Raw genomic sequence first — 16,977 nt, forward strand, 5'->3', positions numbered from 1 at the left:
AAACATATCAATTTTACACTTCGCTCTTCTGCAATAGTCACTATATTTGCCACCGATCTCTAAAAATAATGTACTTTTGAAAATATGCCAGCATATTAACATAAGTAATGACTGTAGCATCTTGGAATTTCGATGCTGCTGGTCCTGTTCATTTTTAACTCTGGGTGGCCCCCTCTTTTAGCCTGCAAGCACACAGGCACTAAAGCAGGAGGTTATATGCCATAAGGTGCCCATACATTTGATTGTCCATTCAAATTGCAAGTTATATGGTCAGCTTTACTGTATTGACTCCGGTCTATTCAAGTAACCAAGAAAAATAAGTAGTGATAAATATTATATTCCATAGCGCATTGTGATATGCTGTGGAAAAATCACAAAGTTAGATAAACAGAAAGTGAAAATGGCAGAAAAAAAAAAAAGTGCAACAAAGGGCGCAAAAGCAGCACATGTCAACATGTTCTGCAGCTGTTATTCTACCTTCAGTATAGTGTGTTTAAAGTTATTCCCTCTACACCAAAAAGAGATATGGGGATTTCACCCAGCTATTGGTGGGAAAGGAGTTTGCCAGTTGCCCAAGATACGTTCATAGTGAAAGGTATCAAATCTGTACCCACATTTATATATGCGTCATGTGGCACTAGCCTAAATGTTCTTTATTGTTTTTCATGTTGATAAATGCACTATAAACCAAAAACTAGAATGACGTGGTCCTAAATTTCACATTATAGTTCCCCAACTGGTTGTTCACCGCATACACATTCAAATTTGAAACTTTCGTCAGACAAATCTCATCATTACATGTGATAATGCTAGAATTGACAGATGTTGTTTAAAAGCACTTTAAAACTTAAATTTTGTAATAAACACTAATTCCTAAATGAAAACTACACTCGATGGTAAAATTTAAATTGTTCAGGAAAAATGCTCCTTTATTATTTTTTGCTGCTACGGCAAATGATCATGAATTGTACCCTTTAAACTATTAGAAAAACGAACATCCAGAAATCACATTTTTTAAAAGAAATTCTACCCACGTATAGCCAAATTAATCAAGATTTTTTTTTTTTTTTTTTTACCCACTGTCAGTGGCTTATGTGAACTATCACCAGCTTGCAGTAAATGTAACCTGATGCTGCACTACACTGGAAGAAGAGAGTGATCGCAAACTCTCATTGTAGTGAAAGTTCCTTCTGCTCAGCATAATCACTGCAATGTGATGTCTAGTGCAGCTTCTACAATCATCTTACTCAAAAAGGACTGCCAGTAAATTTCTTATGTGTATTTCTTATTACTTCTATATATATTGTTACATTGGACCAACATTAAACTGTTTACAGAGGTTTAGCCAATCACTGTCTCTGCCTTACACCGATTATGCACCTGGCCCAGCTCAGGCACCCAGAAATTCGGGAAGCAGAGGGTCACTGCTACTTGGAGTCCTGCCAACAGGAATCTTTTGGAGAGCTCTTAGTAGTATGTCTGAGAAGGCAACTGTTAATGGGGAGACAAACATCTATAGTGGTTTTAGGTCTAATTTAAAAGGAAATCCATTTTTAGGCTTCTTTTATTGATTTTGCAAAAAATATGAATTAAAAAAAAAAAAAATGTAAGAAAGAGGAAAAATGCAACCTTGTGCCCGGGTCAATTATCCAAGCCAGCAGAGTGCACTAACAACAAGACAGAGAAGTTCAAACAGTGTAAGGAATGTATAAAAAAACAAAAAAAAAACAAAGTTGTTATACTTACCTCCTCTGTGCAGTTGGTTTTGCACTGGGCAGCGTGAATCCTCCTCTTCTGGGATCCCTCGTTGCTGCCCCTGGCCCCTCCTTTCTACTAAGTCCGCCCACAGCAAGCAGCTTACTATGGAGGCACCCAAGCCGAGCTGACCTGGAGCTGCCATTTGACCCTGTCCCTTCTCTCTCCTGATTGGCTAACTGATTTGATTGACAGCCCTGGGAGCCAATGGTGCTGTGGCTGTGTCTCAGCAGATCAGGAGGGAGAGTCTCGGACAGCCGAGGGACTCGTGGACATCGCTGGACAGAGATGGGGCACAGGTAAATATTAGGGGATGCTGGGGAATCTGCTACACACAGAAGGCTTTTTATCTTAATGCATAGAATGCATTAAGATAAAAAAAAAAAAAAAAAAAAAACCTTCTGCCTTTACAACTCCTTTAAATTTAAATGAACACTTTCATGTACATGAGCCTGAAAAATTTAAAGCCTAGATAATGTAACCATTAAGCAATTTAAAATGTGTGACTTCGAGAGCAACCTTCACTGCATTGTCATCACCTAGCATACATAGAAGAGCGACAATTTTTAAAGCATTTTAATGGCCACATCCTAGATGACATCTAGAATGTATAGTTTTAAATTATAGATGATCAATAGGGCAAAAGCTTTACAAATGAATTCAGTAAACCTTGGTCAAAATTCCAAAATAAGGGGGCAATCCCACATACAATGGAGAAAAGTGGCCCCAAAAATTTGGGATTCAAGGTAATACAGCCAAAAAAAAAAAGCACCATATTGCACATCACTAGAAAAGGTCAACGCAAATGCACCCACACATGCACTGTGGTGTAAATCTACCCTTAAGGCTGCATTCACATGTCAGCGTTTGGATCGCGGGCAGAACCGCCGCGGTTCCGCCCGCGATCCGGAGATTATTGCAAATCGCGGGACGCCTAGCGTTGCCCGTTCATTTGCAATAGCCCCCCAAACGCTAAGCGATGTTGCCGCGATTTCCGCCTGCCGAATCGCGGTAACATCGCGCAAACAAAATCGCGGGATGCAATACGCTCCAAAGAAGCTCTTGTACTTTTTTGGAGCGTATTGCGCCCCGCGATTTTACCGCGATTCGGCAGGCGGAAATCGCGGCAACATCGCTCAGTTTTGGGGGGCTATTGCAAATCAACGGGCAATGCTAGGCGTCCCGCGATTTGCAATAATCTCCGGATCGCGGGCGGAACCGCGGCGGTTCTGCCCGCGATCCAAACGCTGACATGTGAATGCAGCCTAACATAACTGTGGTATTTATAAACGTTATTCACTCCAAACCATACTGGTGATGAACATCTTCCCTAAGATGGATTTGGCAGTAAAATGTTAAGAGTATAGTGGTACCCATTGGGGAAGGGCCAGAATGATTTAAATGCCCCAACCCAATATAAAATGAGGAATATATCTAAAGGCATTATTTTTTTGGAAAAAATAAAAAGGCATTATAAAAGTTTATACCTGCACCTTGTGTTTTTCACCTGCATAAGATTTATATTGATTATGTAGTTTCATGGTGCCTATAGTAGAGTAAATCTTCACATTCTTTTGTCATTATTTTCTGTTTGTGGTGAAACATGAGGGATGGGGATGGCTCTACGCAGGTTAATGTAGGACCTCTGTCTGTAGTCTGAGAAGTGATAATTCTAGTAAAGAAACTACATATCCCACAGTCCCCAGGTATCTCAGTCTAGTGCTCAACAGGTGAAAGCTGCATAGTAATTAGATTTGAAACAAGCAGACAGAGTATTGAAGGAAAAATATGTGTTTTCATCACATTAGTACTCCCACAATTGTGATGCAACACAGAGGGGTTGATTTACACAAGTGCGGTTGCTTCAAGGCTTAGTAAATGTGGTAAGGCTTCACTTTGCAAAGGGTATCCAATCAGGTCCAAGAAAAATTTAAAAAACAGCATTTTTTGCTTGCACATGATTGGATGATGCAAGTCAGCAGTGTTTCTGCTCGTTTACTAAGCTCTGTAGCAACTGCACTTTGCAAAGTGCCCAGTCTTGTTTAGCCTTTAGTAAATCAACCACAGGGAAACGGAGAGTCTTGCATTGGACACTGCGTTACCCAGAAAAAGAAGCTGCCTATCCCTTTAGCAAATAGGGACAAGCTAGGTGAATGAATACATGGACATAGGGTAAATGATCAGCCATAGCACGATAAAACTGCAGCCACACGTGAACCCATGATTACAAGTTAAAGCAAACAAGCATTAATATCTAGGTAAAACCAACAACCATTTGAAAGTGTACAATTCCTTTAATTTCATGATATGCCCACACATGGCTGTATGATATAATTGGCATGTGATTAAGAACTGTATTATGCCAGAAGAGATTATTTGGGGATTTTACCAAAGTATTGGTGGGGAAGGGTTTGCCAGTTACCTAAGGTACCTTCCTAGGGAAAGGTATCAGATATGTACCAACATTTCTAGGAGCATCATGAGGCATTAGACAGGACCTCATTTAAGGATATGGTAAAGATTACTTGACATTTTAGGAAAAACATTGGAGATGGTCAATGTCCAAATTCACGTACACAAACCGTGCAGGAAGGATGTACTTCAGTGGAGTTGTTACAACTACTTCACAGCGATTTGGAGGGGATGTGAGAGTAGCCCCTAAAACTGGACTGATGTTACTCCTCATAAAGAGATGCAAACATTTACAGCAAAAAACCGCTTTTCACATTTTAGGTGAAAATAGCAAATTATTTTAAGTAAAAAGTATATGTAAAAGCTGAAATATGAAAAAAATTGTCAGGACCCTAATATGTTTCTGAATTGGCAGACACGTGTGGGCAACTCTTCACCCATTTCACTGCCAGGTTTCTTATGCCACAGATCTCAAAAATCACCAGTTACCCAAACACACTGAAGTCCTGCCCTTAGCAAATGGGTCCAAATTTCAAAGCATGTACAGTGAAAGCATTAATTATTTTTTTAATGTTCTTTACAAACTCCACTGTGAACAAGCAATCATTATGCTTGATTGTAGCTAGTGATATTTAGGTCAGATGCTGTACATGAAAGCCTAAAGCAGCCCATAGATAATCCAGCGGGTTGAATGAAAAAAAAAAACAGACCCTAATTGCCCATCCATTTATTCAACAGTTTAGTTTTACAGAAGTCAATATACAAAAACCACTTTTCTATAAATTAATTGAAATTCAGCCGGTCCCTATTGAACTGTTCGAATTTCGATCCATGTATGGCCATCCATTGTATGGTTCAGCAGGGATCAGCTGAATTTCGATTCATGTATGAGGAAGTGGTTGTACAGATCTACGGATCGACTTCTGTACAACTGCGCTGTCGGATATTTCTGGTGTGATCAGCTATAGCCGGTGGTACTGATTAGTGCATTCTAACGGCAGGGAACCTCAAATGTGTGGATGCAGGAACCGAGTCATTTTTTTCACTCAACCCGCTGGTTGAATGAGAAAAATGACTCATCTATGGGCTGCCTAACTCACCTGAGCAGAGAATGTAAACTTAGTATATACTATTGCTTGGTCAATGAGGGGGTTTAGCGAATAGAATGCTCATAAATGTAGCCTAAATCACACAACACAACTTATCCATAAGAAAATTGGTTCATGAAAAGAACATTTTCAGCTCACTGGGAAAAAAATTTATATAGAATTTACATACCACAGACAACTGACTCCATGTTGACCTCAGTGGTTTATACTGTACAATGATCCGATCTTCCTTTGGCTCTTTGGATTCAGCATCCTCATCTGAGTCATTATCCAGTGCTTTCTCTTTGTAGTTCTGGTATAAGACGGCATTTTCTGAAAGAAATGCAGATTTTATTTTACTAAAACAAGTCAAGAAAACTATATAAAATCACATTAAAAACAAATCAGCTCATCACTAAACAGAAGAAAAGTGGGCAGGAAAAAAAAATGCAATCCCATGTGTTTTACAAGTTAAACATACATTTTAGCATAGTATATACATCATGGAAACTATAGGCCCAATGTCAAGTTAAAAATAGGAACGCAAGCATGTGTTTGTATACACTGATATGCGCACAGAGACATTGTATTATAAATGGATAATTCTATGGCATGCTGGGGACAGATAAAAAATGAGAAGGAGGGATCATGGTTAAAAATTGTGCTCTTCTTGTCCTGAACGTATGCAATAGAACAATGTACGATATCGCTACTGCCCATGTAGACTTGGGAAGCTACTTTGACAACTGATATTTAACAGTAAAAAAGGTAAGCACTATAAACTTTGTATGCAGAAGCAATAGAGACATCCAAACATAGTTTATTTTCCTAGCAGAGCCTACTCATTTATCAGCATTTGTCCAAGTGCATCAAAATATATAACACGGAAACAGTAAGGTTTCTAAAAATAGAGAACTCTAGATTAAAAGTGAATATGAGAAACTGCATTGCAAATTGTGTGCCTATATTTTAGACAGTAACGCGCACATTCGCCAGCACACCATGGATCATCACATGTCAGCCAAGACTTTTATTGCAGAAAGATCACATCACAAAGCACCAAGTGCAACGTTTCGGAGCTGCACAAGACCCCTTTCTAAAGCATGTGATAATATTTATCAGACAGCACCAAAGCAAGAAGGCTTGAATGACCATGCATGCAACCTGTGACTTCCTAGCAAACCACCAAAAAAATACCAATGAAGAGAGGGTTGCAGCATACAGAGCTCTTTATTACTCATATAAAAATGATAACATATAGCTGTCATTTTTGCAAAGGAGTATATATATATATATATATATACACACACACACACACACACATACATATACACATGCATTAGATGGGCAACCACGAAGCCACCTCCAAAACAGGAATAGTTTTACAGGTGGAGGCCACTGACTTTTTTTACCTACTCATCTTTTCCAGCAGTTTTTCACTAGTTTTGCATTTGGCTAGGATCAGCGTCACTACTGGTAGCATGAGACGATACCTGGACCCTATAGAGCAGTGATGGCGAACCTTGGCACCCCAGATATTTTGGAACTACATTTCCCATGATGCTCAACTACACTGTATGTAGCATCATGGGAAATGTAGTTCCAAAACATCTGGGGTGCCAAGGTTCACCATCACTGCTATAGAGGTTGCACAGGCAGCCCAACTCCTCCAGGATGGCACATCAATACGTGCCATTGGCAGAAGATTTGCGGTGTCTCCCAGCACAGTTTCAAGAACATGGGGGAGACTCTAGGAGAGCTGGATAGGGCCAAAGAAGGTCCTTAAGCGATCAGCAGGACTGGTATCTGCTCCTTTGTGCAAGGAGGAACAGGATGAGCTCTGCAAGAGCCCTACAAAATTACCTCTAACCAATAACAACTAATTGTCTCTGACCAAACAATCAGAAACAGACTTCATGAGGGTGGCCCGAGGTCCTCTAGTAGGCCCTGTGCTCACTACCCGGCAATGTGGAGCTTGAATGGCCTTTTCCATTGAACACCAGAATTGGCAGGTCCACCACTGGCATTCGGTGCTTTTCACAGATTAGAGCAGGTTCACCCTGAGTAGGGATGATCGAACGGTTCGGGTCGACCATCGGTTCGACCCGAACATTGGCTGTTCAAGGTTCGGCCAAATTTAGAACTTTTTGCTGAAAAAGTTCGGAATTCGGCAACCAGAACTGACCAAAATGCAATGGGACAGGAAATGGGCTTTAAAAGCCCGTGATTGGACCAGAACCATTAGTAAAAGCCAATTGAGGGGGCAGGAGAATGCTAGGAATGTGATTGGAGTTACTAGGGGGTCCCTAGGCCAATCATTAGTGAATACGCCCCCCAGTACATAAGATAGCCCCGGCAAATTCCTAGCATTGTAATAAAGGGACATGGAAGAGAGTGGAAGCAGTTCTGTTACTTCTGCTTCAAAAGTGTAATTTAGCATTTATTAGTGTGAGGAAAGGGATATCTAGTGTAGTTAGAGTGCTTTTTTCCACTTTAGTTAGATGCAAAAATTGAGTTTCTGTAGGGAAAGTGTTAAGTGCCAGGGTGACCGTAATGTAGTGTAGGGTGAACTGACTCTGACTGCTATGGCAGGGTGACCAAACCCTTCCATGTCAGGGTGACCGCAATAGAAACAAGTTTGTTTCTATTAGGTCACTTACAGAGCACTGATATGGCTTCTCGCCTGTCAGCCTGCTTTTTGGCTGCAGGCATTTATAGGGCTTTTTTTTAGGACAAGTTTGGAGTCAGGCATGACATCTGAAGTTGTGTATATGGGTATATATATACACACATAATTATATGTATATATACACACATAGACATATATAGGTGTGATAGGAGCAGAAATATATGCTTGCGCTAATTAAATAATTAACACCAATATGGCTCCGCTCCTATAACACCTATATATGTCTAAGTGTAAAAATACATACAAGTATGTGTGTATATATACCACTATACACAAGTTCAGATGTTTTGCCTGCCTCCAAAAACCCCAAAAAAATGCCTGCAACAACACACCTGGGCGTTTTTTTTTTTTGGCGCTAGCGTTTTTTTGGGCGTCTTTGGAAGCAGGCAAAACATCTGAACTTGTGTATAGGGGTATATATACACACATACTTGTATGTATTTTTACACCTACACATATATAGGTGTTATAGGAGCGGAGCCATATTGGTGTTAATTATTTAATTAGCGCAAGTATAGTGTTCTGTTCCTTTCACACCTATATATGTGTATGGGTATATATACATATAAGTATGTGTGTATATTTACCCCTACACAGAAGTTCTGATGTTTTACCTGCCTCCAATAACCACCAAAAAATGCCCAAAAAAATACTTGATACTAAACCGGCAAGGTGTGAAAATAGTGGAGCCATATCCCTGTTCTATAATTGACATAATACAAACAAACTTTTTTGTTATGGTTCTGGACATGCTACAGAGCTGAAACTTCACAGGTACACTTTTTAGACCCCCCAGATACTTAATTCAAAGAATTTTTTTTTTTTCAATAATTGGCTCTCTATCAAAAATGACAATTTTTTTTGTGTGATTAATAGTCCCTGGGGCATGACCCAGAACCCTAGGCACTTTTTAGGGGCATTTATTGGGTTTTAGGGCTTCAAAATGGTGTTTTTTGATTACCAAAGTTCGGGTTCCATTGATTTCTGGCCGAACCGAACTTTTGAAAAGTTTGATCACCCCTAACCCTGAGCACATGTGACATGAAAGGGTCTGGAGAGGCCTTGGAAAACGTTATGCTGCCTGTAACATCATTCAGCATGACCAGTTTGCCGGTGGGACAGGTATATCCATGGTGGGACGTACAGACCTCTACAGGCAGACAATGGCACCCTGGCTGCCATTTGGTATGGGGATAAAATCCTTGGACCCATTGTCAGACCCTACGCCGGTGCAGTGGGTCCTGGATTCTTCCAGGTGCATGACAATGCCCGGCCTCATGTGGCGAGAATATGCAGCCAGTTCCTGGAAGATTAAGGAATTGATACCATTGAATGGCCCCGACACTCGCCTGACCTAAAGTCCAATAGTACACCTCTGGCACATTATGATTCGGTCCATCTGACCCCGCCAGGTTGCACCTCAGTCTGTTCAGGAGCTCAGTGATGCCCTGGTCCAGATCTGGGAGAAAATATCCCACAACACCATCAGTCGTCTCATTAGGAGCATGCCCCGATGTTGTCAGGCATGCATACAAGCATGTGGGAGCCATACGAACTACTGAGTACCATTTGGAGTTGCTTCAATGAAATTTCAGCAAAATGGACTAGCCTGCTGCATCATTTTTTCACTTTAGTTTTCAGGGTGTCTGAATTCAGCCTTCTGTAGGTTGATGATTTTCATTTCCATCAAACTATGTGGCATCCCTTCGTTCCTAACACATTACCCGGTTTATAAAAGTATAGATATCCAGCATAATATTTTTCCCTATTGAGATCTAATGTGTTTTCAAAGTGTTTCTTTAATTTTGTTTGAGCAGTGTGTGTATATATAATTACATACAATATATTATATATATATATATATATATATATATATATATATATATATATATATATATATATATATATATATATATTGTGACAGGAAGTCAGGTAAATCTGGGAATGTAGTCACTGAGAGGAGACACATTCCCACCTGCTTTGAAAAGTTCACTGATACTATAGGGTGTTGGCTACAGAGCTAGCCAGCAGGAAGTTGAAAGGCCTTCACCTGTTCAGAATGAGGGAGTTAAGGCTCTATAATTTGTTCAGAGAAAGTCCTATTGTTTGCTGCCTCCAGAAGCTGTGTCCTGAAGCCATGTGGGCTGGGAGCAGGAGGACAGTCAGCGTGTGCCTCCCGACAGGATGTGTGGGCCTGGGAGAAGACCCCCCGGAGTGATGTGTGCCCGGGACGGTAACCAAGGGTGAATACGTCTCAAAGGTGAGAAGACGAACTGTTGATGTGAAAGAAACAAAGGACTGTGTTGCCCTGTGAAGCTATTATAAAAGGACTATTGAGTGTCCGCTGTAGGACAAGGAAGTCTGCCCGACGGTAGGTTGGAGACAGACACTTAGGCAGGTTCCAGTTGTGAGAAGGTAGCCGCCCACAGAGGCAAGGATTTATTTTCTGTTTTATTTTATTTTGGATGTTTTGCTGCATACAGCCTGGTGAAGAAAACACCATTTAATAAACCACACTGTTTGTTTGCAAGCACTTGTCGGCTACCTCTCTGGGAAAACGCACCCCCCAAGGGGTCATCCACACCCGCCACCGAGCTAATCCCTCACAATATATATATATATATATATATATATACATACACACACACACACACATTTTTTTCGTTACACACATACACATCTTGATGCAGCAAAGTACCTAACATATAGGTGACATTTACCTATGATGAATTTAGAGCTGAAAAACACGCTGTGATAGGCTATACAGAAGCAAACCTACTGTGCTAAATTCTTGAATTTGAAGACTGTAGCAGCACATTGTGTTAAGCATTGCTGTCACACGGTATTAAGCTGTACTTTAAACTATGGGCAAACGTCCAATATAAAGACACCATGCAGCCATAGCAGTGTTTGTATATGAGCCATTCATGTCCTAGCAACCGGCTCTGAGCTCTGTGAAATGCTCCATAATTGGTGCTACCCAATGTTTTAGGTTAAGGCATGCTTGTCTTCTCCATTGAGGTGGTACATCTTTATATGTGGTAGCCCACTATAACCCATGATGTAACTCCAGTATAGAGAGTGTGACAAATACGCTTTCATATATGGTTTTCCTTATTTAAGTCCATTCTAATCACTCTTATAGGGTTCTTTTTTTTATTAGTAGGTAGGGAGTTGGGAGCTAGGTTTCTTCTACAAATGACTAACATTTTTTTATAATAAAGTACAGGAGGAAGAGTAAAGGAAACACACTGAAAAGAAAATGTATGCGGACACTGCTAACCTCCTGAAAACGCTAGCTGTCTGGCTGACTCTGGCTTCAGTACTCTGAGTTGCTGACATGGAATAAATATACAAATCAGAATAGTTAAATTTCCCGAGTTCTCTGGCCATTGGTTCAGCAAGGTAGCCAGTGAGTTCCCCTAAAACTTTTTAGGGGAAGTCGGCAATGGTAGTCCTTATATTTGTTTTTTGAAAAGTAAAATTAAAAGTGGAATTTTCCAGAAAACAGGTTTCTTTTTTTTTTTGCTGCATGGGAGCGGTTCTCAAAACTCAAATACCAGAAAAAAACAGAATAGGAGAGAAAAAAAAATGACAGTTAATATGAGATTTTTTGGTGGCCAATACAGGTAAATTACTTTGTAAAGTACTAAGGGTCATTTCACACTGTAGCACTGCGGTTTGGCAACAGTGTGGGTGTACCTGCAGTTTTCATGCTTGTTACACGTGGTTTTCTATAGACCTTCTATTATGTCCAGTGATTTAAGCGTGTTTTTTGAAAGAGCACTAAAGATTTAGCATGCAGGACTTTTGATGCACTTTCAGAAAATGTGCCAAAACATTATACAAAATATAAAGTCTTTTGGAAACCACAAAAAAAAAAACTGCACCCAAACTGCGGGTACACCTAGGCTGCGGCCAAACAGCAGGTCAGCAGTGCGAAACGGCCCTGAAACTAGCGAGCAAATTCATCAAACTATGCTAAAGTCAGAAAGCTCATTAATTTACTCTACAATAAGACCTGTGTATTTCCCAGAATCCTACCCTCTGTGCCACCCCTCACAGGTAAAGCCCCGTACACACGTACCGATGGTCGGCATACAAATGTTCCTCTTTTCTCCCCGGGATGTCGGTGTCTGCTGAAAAGTGCAAAGACAGCACAAGGACAGCACAAGAATTTTGTCCGCCGACTGCAGAAGTGATGTCATGTAATGGTTAACTTTCCCTGTGTTTTCTATTTTCTGAGCATGCCCAGTCTTGCAAATCTGCGGTCTGTCGGCCGAATTGTGTACTGACAGGCGAACAATCGTCCGTTCTGGTGTCGGCATACAAATATTTTCATGTTTGCAAGAAAGACTTTTGTCCGCGGATTGTGCGCAGACATCTGTCGGAGGCACCATACTAACACGCGTACAATCGGCAGATCCTTCGTCCACCGACGTTTGTATGCCGACGATCGGTACGTGTGTACGGGCCTTAAGGGTAGAAAGGTGTAGTAGAGCATTTACTGGATAAGGTTTCCTAAGGTTGCTGCTCTACCTTGTGCATCCCAAATCAAATCATGTCCAAACATCCAAGACAGATTTGTGACAAACTCTTTAATAATCATAATAATGATTATTATTACTATTAATATTTACCAAATGAGAGGCAGAAGGTTAACCACAGCATGTGTTCCAGCATCACTAGAAGGTACTTTCCAGAATTATTGGAAGTAGAGTGGATTAATGCTCTGGTGTAAAGTCTGCTGGGTGATTTCGCAAGCATAAAGAATCATAATGTAGCAATACAATCAATGAAATGAAATAGGACGAAGTGCAGTGCCCAAGGAGCAGATAGAAAACTATGGATTGTAGACTGCAGCAAAACACCACTAAAGAAGGGAAGGAATGTTTTCCCCGGTCTCAAGTATACAGCTGCCCCGATGCATTACCTCATAGTAGTATGTAGAGAACGTGGGAACTGTAAACATTTTTTCTTCCTATGAAATATTGTCAATTAAAACAGAAAGAGGTTGTAATGCCTACTATCCCTAGTCTAGAATGAGATGGCATGCCTTAGAGGGCAAAAGAAGTGCAGCATATAAACACTAACTGTGAAAGGAGGTTTGTAGCTATAATATAGAGACAATAGCACCTTTTTATTTTAGATTAGATTCCATTTCTGTTAACCAAGTGTGTGTTATTGGCACTGTTAGCGCCAGGCACCCTAGTCTCTTTCTCAGTACAATGGGTTTGCAGTGCCTGCACTGTGAGAGTATGTAGGCATCCTTGCAGTCTTGTCACCCACAATATTCATAGTCAGAGTGGCTCAGATCTGAGGAAGGCCCCTAGGCTTCTGGGAGGGCTGAAGGAAAGGGGGGGGGGGGAGAAAAAGGGAAATGTGTGTTGTGTGGTTCTCTTCCTACGATGGGGTGGGGTAAGTGGGTAGATTTTTGCTTGGGAAGGAGGTGGGGGCGGATGGATGTTAGATAGAGGTGGGAATTTTGTGCTGGGGAGATGTTTTTTTTTTTTAGGGAGGTGGGGAATATTTGCTTTGGGGGGGGGGGGGGGGGTTGTCCGGTAGCATTATCTGCTGTGTGCTAAATGCTACTAAAATCTGCACTCTGTATGCTGGGAGTACAGCAGTCTGGAGTACACAAACCACAACACAACATACAAAGTGCAGCAGTACGGGTGATGCAATCTACTGCCCAACATACATTTTGGGGGTTACATATTCCGGACCTGTGCATTATGTACTACTGCACCCTGTGTCAAACTCCTGACCTCTGTGCACTAAGCATTTGGTACTACCGCAGTCTGAGTGTAAGAAACTTCTGACCCCTGCACTCTGTGCATTGCGTACCCTGACCCCTGCACTCTGTTCGTTACGTACCCCCCGACCCCTGCACACTGTGCGTCACATACCCCTTGACCCCTGCACACTATTCGTCACATACCCCCCCTGACCCCTGCACTATATGCGTCACATACCCCCCCCTCCGACCCCTGCACTCTGTGCGTCACATACCCCCCGACCCCTGCCCGTCACATACCCCAGGACCCCCGCACTATGTGCATCACATACCCCCTGACCCCTGCGCTCTGTGCATCACATAAGCCTGAACCCTGCACTCTGTGCATCACATACCTCCGACCCCTGCACTATGTGCATCACATACTCCTGACCCCTGCGCTCTGTGCATCACATACCCCTGACCCCTGCGCTCTGTGCGTCACATACCCCCGACCCCTGCGCTCTGTGCGTCACATACCCCTGACTCCTGCACTCTGTGCATTACGAACCCCTGAATCCTGCACTCTGTGCATTACGAACCCCTGACTCCTGCACTCTGTGCATTACGAACCCCTGACTCCTGCACTCTGTGCATTACGAACCCCTGACTCCTGCACTCTGTGCATTACGAACCCCTGAACCCTGCACTCTGTGCGTTATGTTCTCCTGACCCCTGCACTCTGTGCATTATGTACTCCTGATCCCTGTAATCTTTGCATTACATACTCCTTACTGCTAGACTCATTACATACTGCTGTCCCCTATATTCTATTTTATTCATTACATAGTCCATAATCCTGACTGAGGTGTTTTTGTAAGCAGAAAAGTGAATACAATTTTTATTTTTTTCCTGGATTGTGCCGAGGTTTGTATCTGTGAAACGCTAACTTGTGACATAGAGGTTAAGGCATATAGTGCGTACAAATACTGCGGCATGCATACTGGGAGTATCCCCTTGAAATTTCCCAACTCCTCATAGTATCACTGTGTGGGTATTTAGAGATAATAGGACCTGTCTCAGGAGGCTCTGCATCCTGCTTGGCAGTACTGATCACAAATTACGTCTTGTTAATTCTACCAGACAAGCTCTGCCTGACTACAATCAGACATTTAATGTTCTTTTTATGAAATACCCAGAATGCTCATGGTAGCCACAGACCACTTCACCTAACTGCCTAGGCAAAAAAGGGGAGCATTTATATATTTATGGCACGCAAGTTTACAGAAAGTTTTGTTTTTAGCAATGCTGACATGCACCATATTGATTTCTGTGAAAGGTGAAAAGGGAAAGTTCCACTTTATATTTAGCAACAGATACAAAAGGTAACTACACAGGAAAAACATATAAAGTTACACAGCAATAAAAACTATGACAGTGTTGCACTACCTTCCTTAATCTACAGTCCTGTGATAAGGAAGCAAACACAAAGCATTAGGCCTGGTCACAGTACACTACACTGGCCAAACCCCTTCAGCTTCAAATGACACATCTAGAATTGTGAAGGCGCTACTCAGTGAGGTTGTAGCCCGTATTTATATGTAACACAGTAATGTTTTTGATGTGCATTAGTTCATGTGTTTATGCAGGTTTATGTGAGCATTATACATAGGTTTATTTATTCATTATGCAAACGATGGAAAAACATTTAGAATATGGATTTTCTGTAGTCTGTAGGTCTGCTAAACACACGTATGCATACAAAAATGCGGGCTTTAAAAAAAAGAAAATAAATGTCATACCCTAATCTTTAAGCAGAAAAATGAATGTGTTTTGCAGCAAGCAATTGGACAAGTGTGAATGATCCAATAGCACAGAAGGTGCATCCCCATATTGGAAAGGGGTTTCCCACTTACAAAAAACAAGTCTAGTTCAGAGCCCCAAGGAAGGTCTCAATTACTTGTTTGAGCCACAGAGGTACTAGATTCTTTAGAACAACAAACTGTTTGTCAAAGATTTTTGGGCTCATTTATTAGCAGTACTAAGACAGTAATACATCTATGTAATGATTTGCCCTTTTCAAAGTGATCAAAACAAACACTGGCAGCTGAAGATACAGACACTATTGCCAGGCTGAGGACATTCAATTGTTTACATATTGTTAAACAGTGCATTAGCTTTAAAGGGGTTGTAAACCCCATCCGTGAAATTGAAACTAAGCACTTCTATATGTAATATTTACTTATCACTCTCTCTCTCCAAAGCTCTAAGAGTTGTTTCTCTCTGGAGCTTCCTTACTCATATCAGCATGAGATGTTTTCTGACACATGAGATAACATGAGCTAAAAATTTGTGTTAGGGAGGGAGATCAACAATAAGCTCGGAGGTTGTCTATTCATAATACAGCTCTGCATGTTCCTTTGTTTCTCTGCCTATGTGTGGCGGGGGGGGGGGGGGGGAGGATGTCCCTTTCCTCCAATCAGCTCTCACAAAGTGTAAGTGCATCCTCTCTGCCCTTCCCTATGTACTGCTGAAAGATGCAAAAAGATTTTAACACAATCTGCACTTTGGAAGGGGTGTAGAAAGGGGAAGGCTGCGGATATACAAGTAAAACTTATGTAGGAGGATTTGTTTCATCTGTGTATAATCTGAGGCTGTTCACTTCCCTAGGTATATGTGAAAATTTACATTCACTTTAAAACAAGTCCCCACTGACTTCTGTAGCTGCACACACTGTAGACTAATTCATTTTCCATTTTGAATTACAAGAACAGTGATTCATGAGAGGCACAGATCCAAAGCTCAGGAGATACTGTCAATCACCATTGTGGAGGAGGAGACATGTGGCTTTGGTTCTATTCCTCTTGCTCTGCCTGTTTGTGTGGCTCTAGGAGAGGAATCGTGATAGTTTGTAGTTCAAAAGAGGTGACTTCGATGAAGCTCCATAGATCCTATCAGACACAGGGGGTACCCACATGGCTGAAGTTGGGTAACCGCTGGGGGATGGTCAGAGATGTATAGTAACTAAGTAGAAATACTTCATTACTGTACTTATGTACCGAAAGGCGGTATCTGTACTTTCCTAGAGTAGAATTTTTTTCTCCTACTTCCACTTTTACTTCACTACATTTTTTCAATGATTTCAATACTTCTACTCCGATATTTTTTTTTTGTGCTGCATAGTTACTCGTTACTATTATAAACATTACCACTGCCGGAACAGTAGATGACAGGTTTCATGAAGCTCAAAACATGTATATTATCAGCGCATATGAAAATAAATGCTACTGTATGTATAAATAAAAGCTGCATTTGAA

The 16,977-nt window shown here is 41.3% G+C and overlaps 1 protein-coding gene across 1 annotated transcript in view; it reads right to left on the reverse strand.

The window, feature by feature from the left end:
* The window catches only part of ARHGEF26 (Rho guanine nucleotide exchange factor 26), a 231,045-nt gene that overhangs the window by 186,489 nt on the left and 27,579 nt on the right, over nt 1-16,977 (reverse strand). Inside the window, exon 4 of the mRNA XM_082251520.1 lies at nt 5,446-5,588. Coding sequence (XP_082107646.1) covers nt 5,446-5,588 — 143 coding nt within the window. The remainder of the gene's footprint in view (nt 1-5,445; nt 5,589-16,977) is intronic.

This window comes from Pelophylax lessonae (assembly GCF_965119305.1).
Source record: "Pelophylax lessonae genome assembly, chromosome: 3".
Classification (NCBI taxonomy): domain Eukaryota; kingdom Metazoa; phylum Chordata; class Amphibia; order Anura; family Ranidae; genus Pelophylax; species Pelophylax lessonae.